Source organism: Arvicanthis niloticus, chromosome 13, assembly GCF_011762505.2.
Source record: "Arvicanthis niloticus isolate mArvNil1 chromosome 13, mArvNil1.pat.X, whole genome shotgun sequence".
NCBI lineage: Eukaryota > Metazoa > Chordata > Mammalia > Rodentia > Muridae > Arvicanthis > Arvicanthis niloticus.
The window spans coordinates 31,579,916-31,595,923 of record NC_047670.1 but is presented as its reverse complement, the minus strand read 5'-3'; the positions used below and the strand labels follow the sequence as shown (position 1 = coordinate 31,595,923).

Sequence of the window (16,008 nt, the reverse complement as noted above, 5' to 3'; positions counted from 1 at the left end):
GTGACGATGCTGCCTCTTGGATGGGTGTTCATTAAAGTCAACATCATACTGTTTGGTTTTCATTCCCTCTCCTTCCTTTCCCACTGATTGTTAGTGAGTTTCTGAGAGAAGCACAGCCGTAATCCTCTAATTTCCCAAGTGCAGTGCTCATTGTTCTGTGTCCATCACCTACTTGTACTTTTGACATCAGTTCCCACTTACACAATTATATCTGCAACTGTTCAAGAGAGTAAGCGAGGCAAGCCATCAGCATTCACTGTCAGCCACGCATGGGAAATCAAATTTGTACCTTAGATTTATGTAATAATTGGTAACTACCAATAACCGCCAGGCACTGTGCTAGGTGCTGGGAATAAAATTTAGCTTCACTGGCCTCTATTACACAACTGAGTCTATTCTAGGAAATGGACAGGACAGCAAAGCAAGTACTGAAAACACTGCTGAATCAATGCCAGAGCTGGCAGAAAACTGGGCACTATACTTCCACTAAGTAAATGCTCCAGATGCAGGTCTGAACAGCCAAGAAATGTATCCTAGAAGTCATAAGCCCCAGGACGGGGCTGGGTGGGGTAGAAGGAGTCTAGGCTGGAGACAAACCTTTTGGTGTTAGCATAGGCGCGAGGACAGCACCTTAGCACAGCAAAGGATGCAGATAGCAGTATGTGATGCTAAGCACTTTGAGCCAACTGGTAATAAGCTGGAGGGTCTTGAGGACACATAGAGCAATTCAGTTCATGGAAGGGCAATGGAGGCCATGATTGTCTTGATCAGGAAGTAGTGTGCTCAAGATCTGCACCTGGAAGGTTTGCTGGCTAGACTGGGAGAATGGACTGAGTAGGGAAAGATGCAGGCGAAGAAAAAATGCAGGGGAGGGAAGGATGCAGGAGAGGGAAGGATGCAGGACTGAAGGCCACATGGGATGACAGTGTAGCTTAAATTATCACGAAGGAATAGAGAACAGAGTGGAGGTAATGGATCAGATAGACATTTATAAGTAGATGGTGACAGTGTTTCAGCAGATATAGAACATATCAGGCAAAGCATGGAAGGGAAATCCCCAGATGCTGGCAAAGGGAACTAGGATGATGTCAGAAAACACAGGAGGAGAAACAGGGGCAACAATACTCAGTCTTCTACATCTTGCCATCAAAGCAAGAAAAATGGCGTGGCCTTTGTAAGACAGAGTAGGCTTTCTGTGATCTTACCAGTCATTTATATCCTTTTCCTTAAAAAAAAATTATTTATTTATTTTTAATTTTATGTGCATTGGTGTTTTGCCTGCATGTTTCTGTGTGAGGGTGTCAGAGCCCCTGTAACTTGAGTTATAGACAGTTGTTAGCTGCAGTGGGGATGCTGGCAATTAAAACTTGGTCCTCTGGTTGAGCAGCCAGTGCTCTTAGCTGCTGAGCCATCTTTTCAGCCCCCATTTTTATTTTATGCCAACAAGCCCTTCACACGTATATATATATCACAGAAGAGAAAAAAACTACAGCTCAGAAACAAAGCTCTTTCATGTCTAAGTGGCTGCCATTGCTGGGCTAGAAAGTCACTGGAGTGTGCTTGAGTCACTACCACATACCTAATCTTGAACCATTAAAAAAAAAATCTCGGCTATATCTCCCCTGTCACACTCCCCAAAGGGATTTGAATACTTTGGCCATTTCTCTGTCTTCACTATCAGACTTTCTTGGCACTACTTCTTATATGTCTGCATCCAAGTCAGTTATTAATCCCATGGTATTGTTTTTCTAATTACCAGTCAGAGACCTACATTTGGCAACACAAAAAGTTTGTTCACATCCTTGCTTCATGCCTTAGGCAAGTAGGAACCACTCTCTCTGCTCCCCCATCCTAAAACCCCATACAGGATGTTCTCAATATTTGTTCAGTGACCATACAGACTGTAGTGCTAGACAAGTGCTTATGTAAGAGCAATCTGAACTCCAACGCTGAAAGGCCAACAGGCATGTGCATGTGGATTTCTTTGTACTTAGGTAATGTACAAATTGTACAAATCACAAAGGATAAAATAACTTCAAGTTTTAAGACAAAGGGCTCAAGCTAGGTGTGGTGGTACAGGCCTTTAACCCCAGAAGAGGAAACGGCAGGTGGATCTCTAAGTTTAAGGCCAGCCAATAAAAGTGAGTTCCAGGGCAGCCAGAGCTACACAAAGAAACCCTGCTTTAAAAAAAAAAAAAAAGCCAAAGGGCTCAGTCATATATTTTGATGATGTACTCTGAAGAAACATTCTACACACATAATAAATTACTGCTTGTGTAATGATAGTTCAAGTATCCATTTAATAAACTTATAGCTGTGGTAATATATCTCAATTTCTATTACTTTTGAATAAAAAATTAACAACCCCTAATATTTTATACAATAAATTTAAGTAATGAATATTAATGTATGTTAATTTCAACTGCCACTTTATTAGTTATCATGAAAGTTAGAATAAGCTTGTTCCAGAAGAGAATATCTCCTCTCTTACATCACTTATTGCATATTTGAAGGCAATAAGAATGTCTCTAATTTGCTTTTCAGCATCTTCTTTCTAGCAGTCTTTCCTTATTTTGTACCTACAAAAATTTTGTATTACTTTAAATGCAACTTATAAGCTCTGAATCATTATTAATTTTCAATTAATGCAAGCATCATTTACTGCGAAGCTCTGTGCAAGGGTAATGAGGAATCAAGAACAACAGGTCATCATGTATTAAAGAGGCAAATCGAACAGACAAGCACACTCACGTGACTCGGGCATTGTCGTAAGTTTCACATCTCTAAATAATCCTTTGGGATAAAAGTAGTATGAATAAACCTGAACTCAAATAGATGGGCCCCAAACCTATTCTGTTAGCTAGAGAACAAGAACATTCAAGAAAACACAAACAAACAAAACAAAACAAAGAAAAACTACAACAAAAGAAAACCCCAACAACAACAAAACTCGCAAACCAGTGAGCCCAGCTCTACGCATTCTAACTGAGGGAGAAATACACACCATTAAATCTGATTGGGGAACAGATTGTGGCAAGTGCTATAAAAAGAACTGAGTACAGTGAGTTCTGTGCAATGGGAGAGGGGACCAGAGATGTAACTGGAGGGATCCTGAGAAGTGGGCATCCCGGAGGTTTGATGTCAGACTTCGGCAGGGAGACTAACAAGAAGGAATATGGGTTAACCAATCTTTCGAACTCTAAATTATAGCCTTTCCTACATCTCAAGCTTTGAAAAGGACACTGGATACTTACAGAAGAAGTGATCTGATTGGCCCCATTTATGGAGTCTGGTGGCATGGCAACAGGAGGGAGAAGAGGGAATGAGTGCTATTTTCTTCTTTCTCAATTAATCCCACCCACATAGCAACCCTAGACATCTATGTGTTTGTTCTGCTCATGGGCTAGCTTTGAATGACAGTGGATCAGTGCAATTAAGTTCTCATTTAAGTGAATGAGTGGATGGCACAATTATGCTCCCCTTAATCTAGCCATTTTCCCCACTTCAAGAGTTTCATTAACTGTCATCTGCAAGACCCTGGATTTAATACATACATACACACACACACACACACACACACACACACACACACACACACACATATCCAGCAGCAGATGGAAACAAATGAAGAGACCCATAGAGAAACATTGGCCAGAGCTTACGGAGTCTTGTGGAATAGTTGGGGAAAGAACTGAGTGAGCTTGAGGTGTCAAGGACACCATAAGAAGACCTGCAAATCAACTAGCCTAAGCCCATAGGAGCTCAAAGAGATGGAACCACCAACCAAAGAGCATGCAGGGCTAGACCTAGGCCCCCTATCCTTTTGTAGCAGATGTGCAGCTTGGTCTTCATGTGGAGCCCTAATAATCTGAGCGGGAGTTGTCTCTAACTCTGTTGCCTGCAGTGGATCCCTTCCTGATGCCTAGACTTCCTGATTGGGCCTCAGTGGGAGAGGAGGTGCTTAGTCCTGGTGGGACTAGATGTTCTAGGGTGGGATAGAACCCAAGGGGGCTCCCCTTTCTCTTGGAGAAGGGGACGGGAAATGGGGTAGGTATTTGTAAGGGTGGGGTTGGGAGGAGAGAAGGGAGTGGGCTGTGATTGGGATGTAATACAAATAAATACAATGGAGAGAAAGAAAAAAAAAACCCTTGCTGCTGTAGATGTCACTATCACTTTGACTCAAGTATCTCTTCCCTTCTTCTGATTTCCTTTCAAGGAACGCTATCTTCTCTTCTAAGCTTTTCAATTTGGCTTCAGCATTAATATGTGAGTTTCTGGTGAGACTGGTTGTGCTTAGAATATTGGATTCCAGTTCTGGGCTTCAGTAAAATTTGGAATGTTCCCCAAATAAGTGATAATCGCCAGTGTCCCTGTTTAGGGGAGGAAGCCCTGCTCTTAGGGATGAACAGGGGGACACCGAAATCATTCACATCGGAGGAGGGAAAAGCTGATCAAGTATCCTGGCAACAGCAAGTGTGCAAACTGTGAAGAAAGGTATTGCAGATGCCATCACACCCCCATGTTCACATCTTGGATCTGAGACCACATTCTGACCTCATGTCTACCCCTTGCCTGCTGCTGCTCCCCAGTGTTCTAAAAAGCACGATAATTATGTAGAAAATGTGCTTTCATTTCACATTTTTGTAAGGAACTAAATCAGGGCTCACGGATCCAACCAAGCTTCAAACTCTAACAAAAAGGGACCTTTATATCCAGGTAGCACAAAGGAAAGAATCTCCTAGATACATCCTCCAGCTTCCCTGTTGTTGGCTTCGTGGTCCAACTTTATGGGTACCTGGCACACATGCGTTCAATTATGTTCTGAAGTGAAGTTATTAATTTGTTCCCCGTTAGGCTTTGAAAGTGCAGCGTTCACCTGAGGGTGTCTTGGGTGGCTATTGTAATCTTTTAGAGGTGGGGGCCAAGCTGGAAGAAGTGGGTCACTAAAGGTGATGCTTTGGGGGTCATAGTCTAGTCCCCTTTCTGGCTTGAGCTCTCCTTCCTACTTCCTGGTTAGAAGCCATCTGAGGAATCTTAGTTTCACAGAAATCCATTAGGCATTCCTGGATATGATGAACTGCATCCTCTCAAACTGTGAGCCAAAGTAAATTCTCTGTCTTTTAAGTTGCATGAGCCAGGTAGTTATCATCACAGCTAATGGGAAATAAAAGTAATAGACTACTCATTTCTGAAACAACAGATACTTCTGTGGTTTAAAATATGTTTGCTAATTACCGTTTGCCTCTGTAGACCAGAAACCTTCCTCCTAGACTTGACTAGAGCCTTCCTCCCACTCGCCATAGAAACAAAGGGGCAGATAGTCATCTACAGATCATCATACACTGAACCTTCACTGTTGGACCTGAGCACAGTTGACTGAGAAACTACAGGCTGGTAAAAATACACAGCCCTACAAGAAAACATGGTACTGGCAGGGGTGAGATGCTTGTGATTTGGGCTGTGTGGATTACGGACTTCTCAACCTGCCTCCTATTTGGATGGCTCTCCATTGGCTCTCAATGGAGTTCTCTTTGTAAATATCTCTTCTTTTGTTTTCCCCAAAGACACTAATTTCCTTTCTGACAGGTTCTGACATTTTCACTAATAACTTTCCAACCTACTTGACACCTCCATTTTTGTATATCTCACTATTATTGTCTTAAGTAAACACAAACATTTCTAATGTTTGAGAGAACACAAATCTAAAGAAACAATTTCTCAGAACTAATACCGTAGAGAAAAACACTTCATTATTTAGAATTTTCTGTGTTGCATTGCTATCTACATGAATGGCCATGCCATCTCTCTTCTGCAGCAGGGAGACTGAACAACCAGCAGGCTTGGGGGTGGGAAGTAACTCTGTCTTCATGGGTGACTTACAGAATTAATTTGAACATGAAATTGGCAATAATACAATCTCAGAAATATTAGCTAACATATACTGTGGGGTTTTTAAGGCCAAGTCTGTTTTAAGAGTTTTATTTTTATCAACTTAATCCTTACAGAGCCTGAGAGATATTATGAGCCCCCTTTTATAAGGAAGTTAGTTGAGGGTCAGAGCTCTCAGCCACTTTGCCAAAGCTGCACAGTTAACGAATTTGGGTTTTGAATTTGGCACTGGGTTCCAGAGCTTATTCTTTTATCAGTATAATTTCTGCCTCTTTAAACATTAGTGTTCATTCTAGACTTAGATTTCTATCAACTATCCAAATGACTGCCTCCAGTCATGTAAAACTGGCCAAATGGTAACATGGGGAAGTTTTACCCCTCTACTACTTACTAAGTGCTTCTGTTTTAATGAGTGGCTATTCACTATACATAGAATTTATCACCCACATAAAGAATCTATAGTAATTTCATATTACATACAATTTATGACTTGAAGTTTTTTTTTAAACTGGAAACATACTTATGTCAAGAGATACAATAGTTCACTGGTAGATAAGATACTTTTACAAGTGGGCCAAAAAATTACAAATTCCTTTACAATGTAGCTGTGCCCAATGGTAGCCATACTGAAGAATTTAGGCACCCACCCACATCAAATCTCTTTCATCCTGTAAAGTTTCTTTCTCAATCCCTTTTCTCTGAATTCTAGTCCATTATTTCATCCTTTACATACAAAGAATGATCCACATTTGTCCACGTGTCTGCCCAGCATGCCACAAACCACTGCATAGCTGACCTGTGGCACCATATCACCCAGAAAAACTTCTCTGGCCAGAAGCCATCCTCCCTGTTTCTGTGGTTACTGATGCATATATCCTTTTGACCATTTACAACATCTAGATTGAAATCATAGACTCACATGCCTTTTACTCACTGGGCTGTGAAGTCAGAATTGGTGACATTTCCTTAAATGTTTCTGAAAGCTGGTAACCCAGGTGGTTCTTTCTACATAAGGTGTTCAGTGGTGTGCTGCTCCAAAGGGACAGAAACCAATCAGTCAGCAAGACATGCGCCTTCAGATCCAAGGAACACCTGTCTGAAGGCCAGCCTGCTTCCTGGTACACGACGGATGTCTGAGACAGGTAAGACAAGCAGAAGCATGTCCTTCTTAATTAATTTTCTAGTAATTACTGGCAACAAGCCCCAAACCATCACAAGATCTTTGGATGCTGGGGAAGAAGGTGATGGAAAAACGGTCATGTCTTGCAAGCATACCCCACCAATACCACTTTTCAATCTTCTTTGGTCCCCATTTGCCAAAATACCCTTTTAGTACTGCAACTGCTACTGTTGACTTTTGATCATGTTGGCCCCTATGGACCTGCCTGCCTGCTCCCTAATCATGCTGACATCCATCCAGATTGCTCTTGAATTAACCTTAGTACAGCTTATAGATCACACTAATCCGGAGGTTCAAATCAGGAAGATTTGGTACTTCTGAATTCGGGAAAGAACAAATTCTGAGAAGCAAGGGCAGAAAAGACATATGTAGACTTGGTCTGTGAACTCAAGCCTGTTAATTACAAACTAAGTTTTACTTTCTGGTTTGTATTTGATTTACGTTTGTCAATGCTACAAAGTCATCTTTTCACCTCATATGACTAGAACTTCCATGTCAGTTTTCTGACTAACTAAGGCAAACCCTAAAACAGAAACCAGACAGTGTAGAAGAGAAGTAGGTTCTGGTCTCTTTACCTTTGTATTTACCATTTCCTTTGTTTTCTGAAATCTCCTTTTCATGTATGTAGATAGAGCAATATCATGTGCACTAAACATGCCTGCATGCCAATGTCATGACAAGAACTGGACAGACCACTACCTTCTTTTATTCTGTTGACAGCCTTCATTCTGAAAGTTTTTATACAAAAGTTAAGAGTGTTGGGCAGGGTTGCATTGAGAAGACTCTGCCCTCTTCTATAAACAGGCCAATGAGGAATACAGGTCAAAGTGTCTAACTGGGAAAAGTATTAGAGCCTATGACCTTAAACAGCGTACTACTCCCAAACTGCTTTTCTCCATTCATTGGTTCTTCTAGAATATTATTGTACACTGTATTATAAGCCAATAGCATAGCATTTGCTGACTTCTGCATGTGTGTCATACTGGGTCCTCTAGCCTGGTACCAGTTCTTCATCACTGGCCTTGTTAACTCAGCCACATCCCGCCAGCTATGTCAAGTCCACACTTCTTACTACCAGGCGTACTTTCATGCAGCCACATAAAGCAAATCTCTTCCCTTTGACCTTTCCATTTGCAGCTCAAGGTCAATCCTTTCAGCAAGTTGGTTCAAAGTCTTCAAAATTTTAGTTCCTATTTCCTACAGGGCTGTGATTCAAGGAATATGAATAGTGAACAAAGAACTCTGGCAGGGGCACTGGCTTACTTTCCCTTACAAAATGTTAAAGAGCCTTTTCCTATGATGGAAGACTCTTAACTCATAGGTACAAAAGGAAAAATGTATTATGTACAGAATAAAAAACGCCATCTAGAAAGGCAGACACATTGGTTTCTAGGCCTTCTGATCTACTTCCAACAGGTGTCACTTTGCAATCAAAATCTATTTTCTGGCCAAGGAAAGAAAGTTCTATATACCAGCACATTTACGTGTTAGTAAGACTATGCTCAAAGATATTGATTGGTTGAAAATAACTGGAACTACCTTCCAGAGTCTTCTGCATGACTGCACCTGCCGCTGCCCCTTCTCTCTCAACAGCCTTCACTTGTGTTCCTCCTCAGATACATCTTATATTTCAGTCTTGTCTAGTAGCACCCGAGAGAAGATCCAAGTTCATAAATCAGTTTACCCACTAATATAGGAACCACTAATATATGAACAACCCACTAAGTCTCCAGCTTTTCTCTTTTTACTTTTTCCATCCCTCCTTTTCTTGGTATTATTTCAGGGTCTTATCAGTTCTTATCTGAACTATAGTAATAGTAAATAGTAATAATCATAGTAATAGTAACAGTAATACTCACACCTGCATTGAACATTGATCTCCTGCCTTTTTAACTTTAATCTCTCTGTTTTACCAAGAAATTTCATTAAGCATTTCTAAGCCACAAGCCTCACCCTTTTTGACCCTGTCCTGAGCAGTGCTCTGTGGAGGACAGATTGAAAGCCTGACCTAGCATCTGTCAGCAACCACAGCTTCAATCTTGCTAGCACTGTCTTCCTTCTCTTTCCTCATCAGTCACAGCAAAATACTAACAATTGCTAGAAATTTCATGGTATGTCTGATTATTTTTCTTTTTTCTTAATCTCTGAGGCTTGTATGTGCCCTTCTTTCTACCTAGAATTTTGCCTCACCACTTCAGGCTAACCTCAGATGTTACTGCTCCATTCCAGCTCCCCGTCCTGGCTCTCCAGTCGTTAAACACTCTTTCTCGTAGTATTTCCATAAGCCTATTTCACAAAACTGTAAATGCTTTTTGACTTTTATATCCTGCTACTCTGTCCATCCATCCATCCATCCATCCATCCATCCATCCATCCATCCATCCATCCATCCATCCGTCTATCCATCCATCTAATCCATCCATCCATCTATTTATCCATCCATCCATCCATCCATCCATCCATCCATCCATCCATCCATCCATCCATCCATTTGCGACAATGGTCTCACTAAATAGCCCTTGGCTGGCCTGGAACTCACTTAAGAAACCAAACTAGCTTCCATCTCACAGAGATCCACTTGCCCCTGTTTCCTGGGTGTGGAAATTAAAGGCATGCAGCAGTATGCCTGGCATACACAACTGCTTTTAAAAGCAAGGCTATACTGGCTATCAGATTTTCAGGGAATAAAGAGAAGGCCCAATGAACAGTGTTTCCTTTAGTATATTATTGTGATAAATAAAGGAAAAAACAATTATGGCACTAAAACCACCACAGTCAGAAGAAAATGTGTTCTAGAATTCCTCTCACAAAACAAAATGTAAATAAATGATTTGAAGGTGTTTTTTAAAAACAGTGAAGCTGTGAGAGTCACTGAATAAATCAATGTCACTGTTTGCCACAATTAACAGTGCTATGCTTGTATCTTTCTTACACATTTTTAATAAAATAATGTCATTGAGAATAGGAGTCTAACATCTCATGCATGCTGTGAGTAAAGATACTCTGATATTATTATAGCTAGGCCCAGACTGAAATTGATTTTTGATTGTATTTCACCTTTCATAACAGCTTTTCTTCCCCAAATAGAAGTGACATTTTTATTGTACTTTAACTAGATCGTAAGGGCTTACAGGTTAGGAGGCATCCAAACAATTTTGTGCACACTAGGTAGTCAATAAATATGCACTCTAGAAACACTGAGAGGATTTGACAATTGTAACTTTTGTTCATGAGAACAAGTGTGGACGGCCTTGAGTGTCAGACCTCACTGTTCCCTTTATTTGAGACAGGGTCTGTTTTGCTGTTCACTGATGTCTAGGTGAGGTTCTCTGGCCCACGAGGTTTCTGGGATTCCATTGTATCTACCTCCAATCTCACACAGGAGCAATGACTGCAAACACAAACTACCTCAAAGGCCAGCATTTCAAGAGGTCTAGTGTTTGAACACAGGTTCACATACTTTTGCATCAAGTCTTGTACGCTTTGAGCCACTGTTCTAGCCCTGAAAATGATAATTTTTGGAGTTAATGTTTTTCAGTCTGAGCTAAAAATCTTGGTTTTTTAAATGGGATGGATGCCTAGGTGGGGCAGTCTCTGGGTGGCCTTTCCTTCAGTCTCTGTTCCATTTTTTGTCCCTGACTTTCCTTTGGACAGGAACACTTCTGGATTAAACATTTTGAAGTGGGTGGGTGGCCCCATCCCTTAACTGGGGGCCATGCCTATCTACTGGAGGTGGTCTCTACAGGTTCTATCTCTCTTTTGTTGGCTATTTCAGGCATGGGCCCCAGGGATCCATTCCATCTGCAGACACCAAACCCCAACATTACAGCTGATGTCAAGAAGCACTTGCTTGCAGGAGCCTGGTATAGCTGTTCCCTGAGAGGTTCTACCAGTACCTGACCAATACAGATGTAGCTATTCACAGCCAACTATCAGACTGAGCCTGAGGAGCCCAATGGATAAGTTAGGGGAGGGACTGAAGGAGCTACAGGGGATTGCAACTTTATAGGAAGAACAATATCAACTAACTGGACCACCCAGATCTCCAAAGGACTAAACCACCAACCAAATAGTATAAATGGAGAGATCCATGGCTCCAGATACATAGCAGAGGGTTGCCTTTATCCTTCATCAGTGGGAGGAGAGGCCCTGGTCCTGTGGAGGCTAGATGCCCCAGCATAGGAGAATGCAAGGGCAGTGAGATAGGAGTGAATGGGTGGAGGAGCACCCTCATGGAGGCAAAGGGAAGAGGGGAGAGGGGGGATAGAATGTGGGGTTTGTGGAGGCATAACCAGGAAGAGGGATATCATTTAAAATGTAAACAAAAAATGATTAATAAAAAAAGGTTTGACTTTGTGATTCTAATTTTGTATTAAACTTTATAGATACATGATAAGGATACATCTGGAAAAAAATAACTTAGGCCAAAACCAAAGGGCTGACAAGTCAGGAAACCAGTGGTAGAACATACCTATCTTAAAAAAAATTCATGAACTCAAGGTTATGCACCCCACTTATGAAACAGGTGTTGTAAATTGCCCTACTTGGTTCTGGAGAGCAGGCGCTGTCTACAGAGAGTCATAACTGCAGTACAGTACCAGAGATTGGAGTCAAATTCCTCGAGCAAAGTTAGTATGAGAACTGAGCTCTAAGATCACAGGCCCATGAGTAGAATCTCTTATTGGTAGATGAAACCGTCTTCACCGATCACAGTGTGCATAGCTTCAGAGAGCAACATGACACAGAGAGAAGAAATCTTGGAGATGAATGGACTTCAGTGGGAGGTCAAAATTTAAAGGGAGTTTAAGAGATATCGAGAAACATTAACAGAAGTTAAAAATAATTGGCTCTCCACGTGGAGTCCACTTAGTATTTGAAACTGTGCCTAGGGAATCCTCACATTTAGTTTACAGGGGGGAAAACTTCTGAAGAGGAACCATGGGAGTCTGTGACTTAGGGATCAAAAAGGAATAAAATACATCCTAGAGCAATTGTGAAATGTACGGATCAGGGTTGCTTCTTGTCTGTATGCCCCTCAGGGTGGGCATTCTAGGCAGAGAACCACGAAGGTGATCTTCTGGCTGCTTTTTAAATCTTATGATCCAGTATCACTAAGCATTCCAGAAGGATGGAGGCCAAAAAGGAATGGTTGGTTTGGCCCCACGTGGCCTCACATTTCCCTGAGGTCACTGGTTTCATTGGTACATTTTGATCCTTCCCATGGGGAGAGGTAACAGAAGTTCATAAAAGAGGTAAAAGATAACTTCAACTTAAATTTGGAAAAACGTTTGGCAAAAAAAAAAAAAAAAAAAAAAAAAAAAATGTAGGGCTGGAAAAGTAATTGCATTTTAGTCTTGAAGTCCTGACTTCAACCCCCAGAGGATGCTTAAGATAAGCTGGGTATTCGGATGTGTGATCTCAGGGCTAGACAGGCAGAGACAAGCTGAGGCCACCCTATTCTACTTGGCAAGTTCCAGGGCAGTAAGAGAATTTGATCAGCTGGATCCCCATGCCTCGCAAAAGAGTTAACAGGATGGTGAGATGGCTCAGTGGGGAAATGTCCCTGACCTCAAGACTGTCAACCTTAGTTTGACCCCTGGGACTCACATAGTAGAAGTAGAGAACTCACTCCTAAAAGTTGTCCTCTTGCTTCTCTAGAATCATTGTGGAAACGAGCATGCCTTCCCCTTCCCTCAATTAATAAGCAAGAATATACAAAAGAAACTATGGACAGTCCCTGAGGAATGACACCTCTATATTCACTTACACACACAAGTATGAGCCCCCACCCCCATACTCCCACATAAACTGAACATGAATGTGCTTCAAATGGCGTCTGAAAGAGTCCCTTCTATCTTTATACGAGTTTGACCACATGTCAGGGTTAGGTAAGTTGCCAGAGGAGCAAAAGTTTTAGAAAGCAGGAAGCAAGCCTCCTTTTTGGAAATGTGTGGGATACTTCCCCACATTCCAGGATCTAATTATCCTATCTGTCCTAACAAACAGAAATATTCACATGTGTGAGGAAATTCTCTCATTCTCTCTCTCTCTCTCTCTCTCTCTCTCTCTCTCTCTCTCTCTCTCTCTCTCTCTCTCTCTCTCTCTCTCTCTCTCCACAGCCTGGTTCAAAGACTCTACCAGTGGGTTGCAGCTATACTGTGTATTAGAATCCCCAGGGAGCCTTTAAAAAAATTAGCTGAATCTGGGCGCTCCCCTGAGACTCTGATTTAATTAGGCTGGGCTGGCAACAGGACTTGTAAAAGCTGCCAAGTTATTAAGTACAGCAAGAATTGAGAACTAACTACTATGATAGATAGGGAAAGGAGATATGAAATTGGGAGGGGTTGAGCAAATCACCTCTTTGGTTTGTTAACCTTTAGAACTAAATAGCGTTCCACAAAGTGTGGCATGTCCACAGGTGGATCTTGAGTATCATTTGATTTAGTAACACATGGGTAAGACTTCCGTGCATGTATTTTACACACACACACACACACACACACACACACACACACACAACTTCTCTGTGTATAATTTACATACATATTTGAATAACTATTAGAAACCAATATATCAAATTGGAGATTACATGTATATTACTGCTGAGGATAAGGGTAACTTCTACTAAAGTTTAGGCTGCACATCTATGTATGGGGATCTTCTGTAAATTTCAGGATAAGGAGGACGTAAGTAAAGCAGTGGGAAGAACTCGAGAAAGAGGAAGCAAGCATGTAGAACTTGAACATGGTAGGAAAGGAGCCCAGAATCTGGGAACTCTTTCTCTGCATTACTTCCTGTTTTAAAGGCTGTGTCCCCTCCACAGCCAGGAGTCTGGTCCAATGCCATCTCCTTGTTCTTCTCAAATGGATGCCTGCCACACACCTCAGTCATCACTACGATGATGCTGAATTAGGCTCAAACCCGAATCCATGCCAGGGTCTTCTAGTGTCACACTCACTATCTGATCTCAGCTGCCACTGCCTGTGACTCTTTCTTGCCTTGTGTCTCTTCTTTCAGATTCAAATCTGGGCTAAACCCAAGGTGGCTTGGCTACCTAAGCATAATGGGGCAGAAAACCAATGCTCACAAGGTTTTCAGCTCCGCAGCACAAAGGGGAACCAGAATGACCTAGATCCAGGTTATGCAAACTCGCAGGAGTAGATGAAGGTTGACATGAAAACCCTAAACAGAGCAAACAAAACCAGCCTGCAGGAATGACACGGCTTTGCTGACATTTCTTTCTATTTGACATTCTCTGGGCATGATGCAAGCCCAGTTGCCCAATTTCTATTTGCACATTTCCCCCTTGTCCACAAGGAGCTTCAAAAGCTCCCAGCTCCACAGCGTTCCTTTCGTTAAGTTCAAGTGTCTAGTTCAACAAGGTGGCGGGGCAGGCCTGTGGCATCAACTTGACTTTGGGCGGAGCAACGTGTTCTGAGGTGGTTTGGAATTCTCAGGTAAACGTAGAAAAGGACGAGGCACAAAGGCAAGAGTTGTGGCTGACACTGACGGCCCCACTTCCACTTTGCCTCTCTGTTTTCACACCCACTTGATTACACACTGCCTGCTGCACCTACAACCTCACCTTTCTCCCTGCCCTGTTCGTCCCCAATCCAAAGGGCACTGGCGATGGCCAGGGTAAGTCTGGTGCAAACCATACCCAGGCTTCAGCCCCCTCTCTTCCTTTTCCTGGCACCTCCCGCCCAGGCTTTCCACATCCTAACAGCTTCCTGGCTACCCAGTCATCAGTACACCTTTGCACCACCCAACAAAATGGCAGGTTGGCGACAGGAGAGGCCAAGGGCGCTGGTTCCTCCTCTAGCCAAGCGCAGCTCCTTTCCAAAGCCCTGAGTCCCCAAGATCCCTCCAAAAGCTAACAGGAAAGGGCTCCTGCCCAAGTCCCTAATCATGGGCCCCCGCCTGCTGGGTCTCTAGGGCACATTTCCATTCCAGGCCGGTGAGCAGGTGTCCGCGTAACAGGTGCCAGGCAAGAGGCCCCGGTACAGCGTGGAGAGGACCCCAAGACCGACATCAGGAAAAGGCCACTTCTAGAGGAAGAAAGCTGAGGGAGGGTGCAGAAGGACCAGCCCGGGCTGGGGGCAAGGGCTGGGGGGGGAAGGATGCTGCCTGTCCTTGCTCCCGGGGCTCGATCGTCACCTCCGCTGCCCCACTTACAATCTCCAGGCAGACGAAAGCTCCCGAGTAGGTCCTCAGGATGTCCGGGCCAGCGGGCAGGGTGACCCGGGGCGCCGGGAAGGACACGGCAGGGTTCGGGGGCGGCGGGACTGCCGCTCCGCCGGCCGACATGCTGCCGCTGCTACGTCTCCGCGCACCGCCGCCACCGCCTCCCGCGTCCCGCCTCCGCCTCCCTGGCTTGGCCGCCGCCGCCGCCGATCCGGTCCGCGGGGTTCAGGCGTGCTGCGCGCAGAAAGGGTGTGGCCACGGGCCCTCTACCGACAGAGCCCCGCCCCGTCACGTGGGCACAGGTGAGCGGGCCTCCGCCCTGGCGCCGGTCTGGGTCACCAGCTCAGGTGTGGTGCGCCCCTGCCTCAGCGCCAGTTCCACCGTCCTCCCGGATCTTGAGATCACTTGCTGCTCCTGTGCTAACTGTTGGCTGGTTCCTACCTGCCCATCCCACCCAAGTCTCACTGCTGGTCCTCACCCACTTTCCCCAGTTGGGTAGGAAGACAGAGGTTGTGACTCAGAAGAAAAAACACCCAAGTTGCCAGGCACACCTGGAAAATGGGGTGCTTGTTTCAAAAGGGATTCTGGTGGAATTTTAAACAACAGCAAGGTCATGTGGCACATTGGAGTCTGTGGCAGTGGGATCCTGGAGGGGCAACTTTCAGCCATGTCTGTTCTTTTCTCTGAAATCCGTAAGAGTATGTCCACCAATGGGGGACAGAAGAGTTAGGTGTACAGGAAGCGATGTAGCTTAT

General features: G+C 43.6%; 1 protein-coding gene across 1 annotated transcript in view; it reads right to left on the bottom strand.

Moving 5' to 3' along the window:
- Mal2 (mal, T cell differentiation protein 2) overlaps window positions 1-15,487 on the bottom strand; it is a 29,439-nt gene extending 13,952 nt beyond the window's left edge. Inside the window, exon 1 of the mRNA XM_034517550.2 lies at window positions 15,245-15,487. Within this exon, the coding sequence (XP_034373441.1) occupies window positions 15,245-15,376 (132 nt within the window). The 5' untranslated portion in view covers window positions 15,377-15,487. The remainder of the gene's footprint in view (window positions 1-15,244) is intronic.
- Window positions 15,488-16,008: the final 521 nt, after the last annotated feature.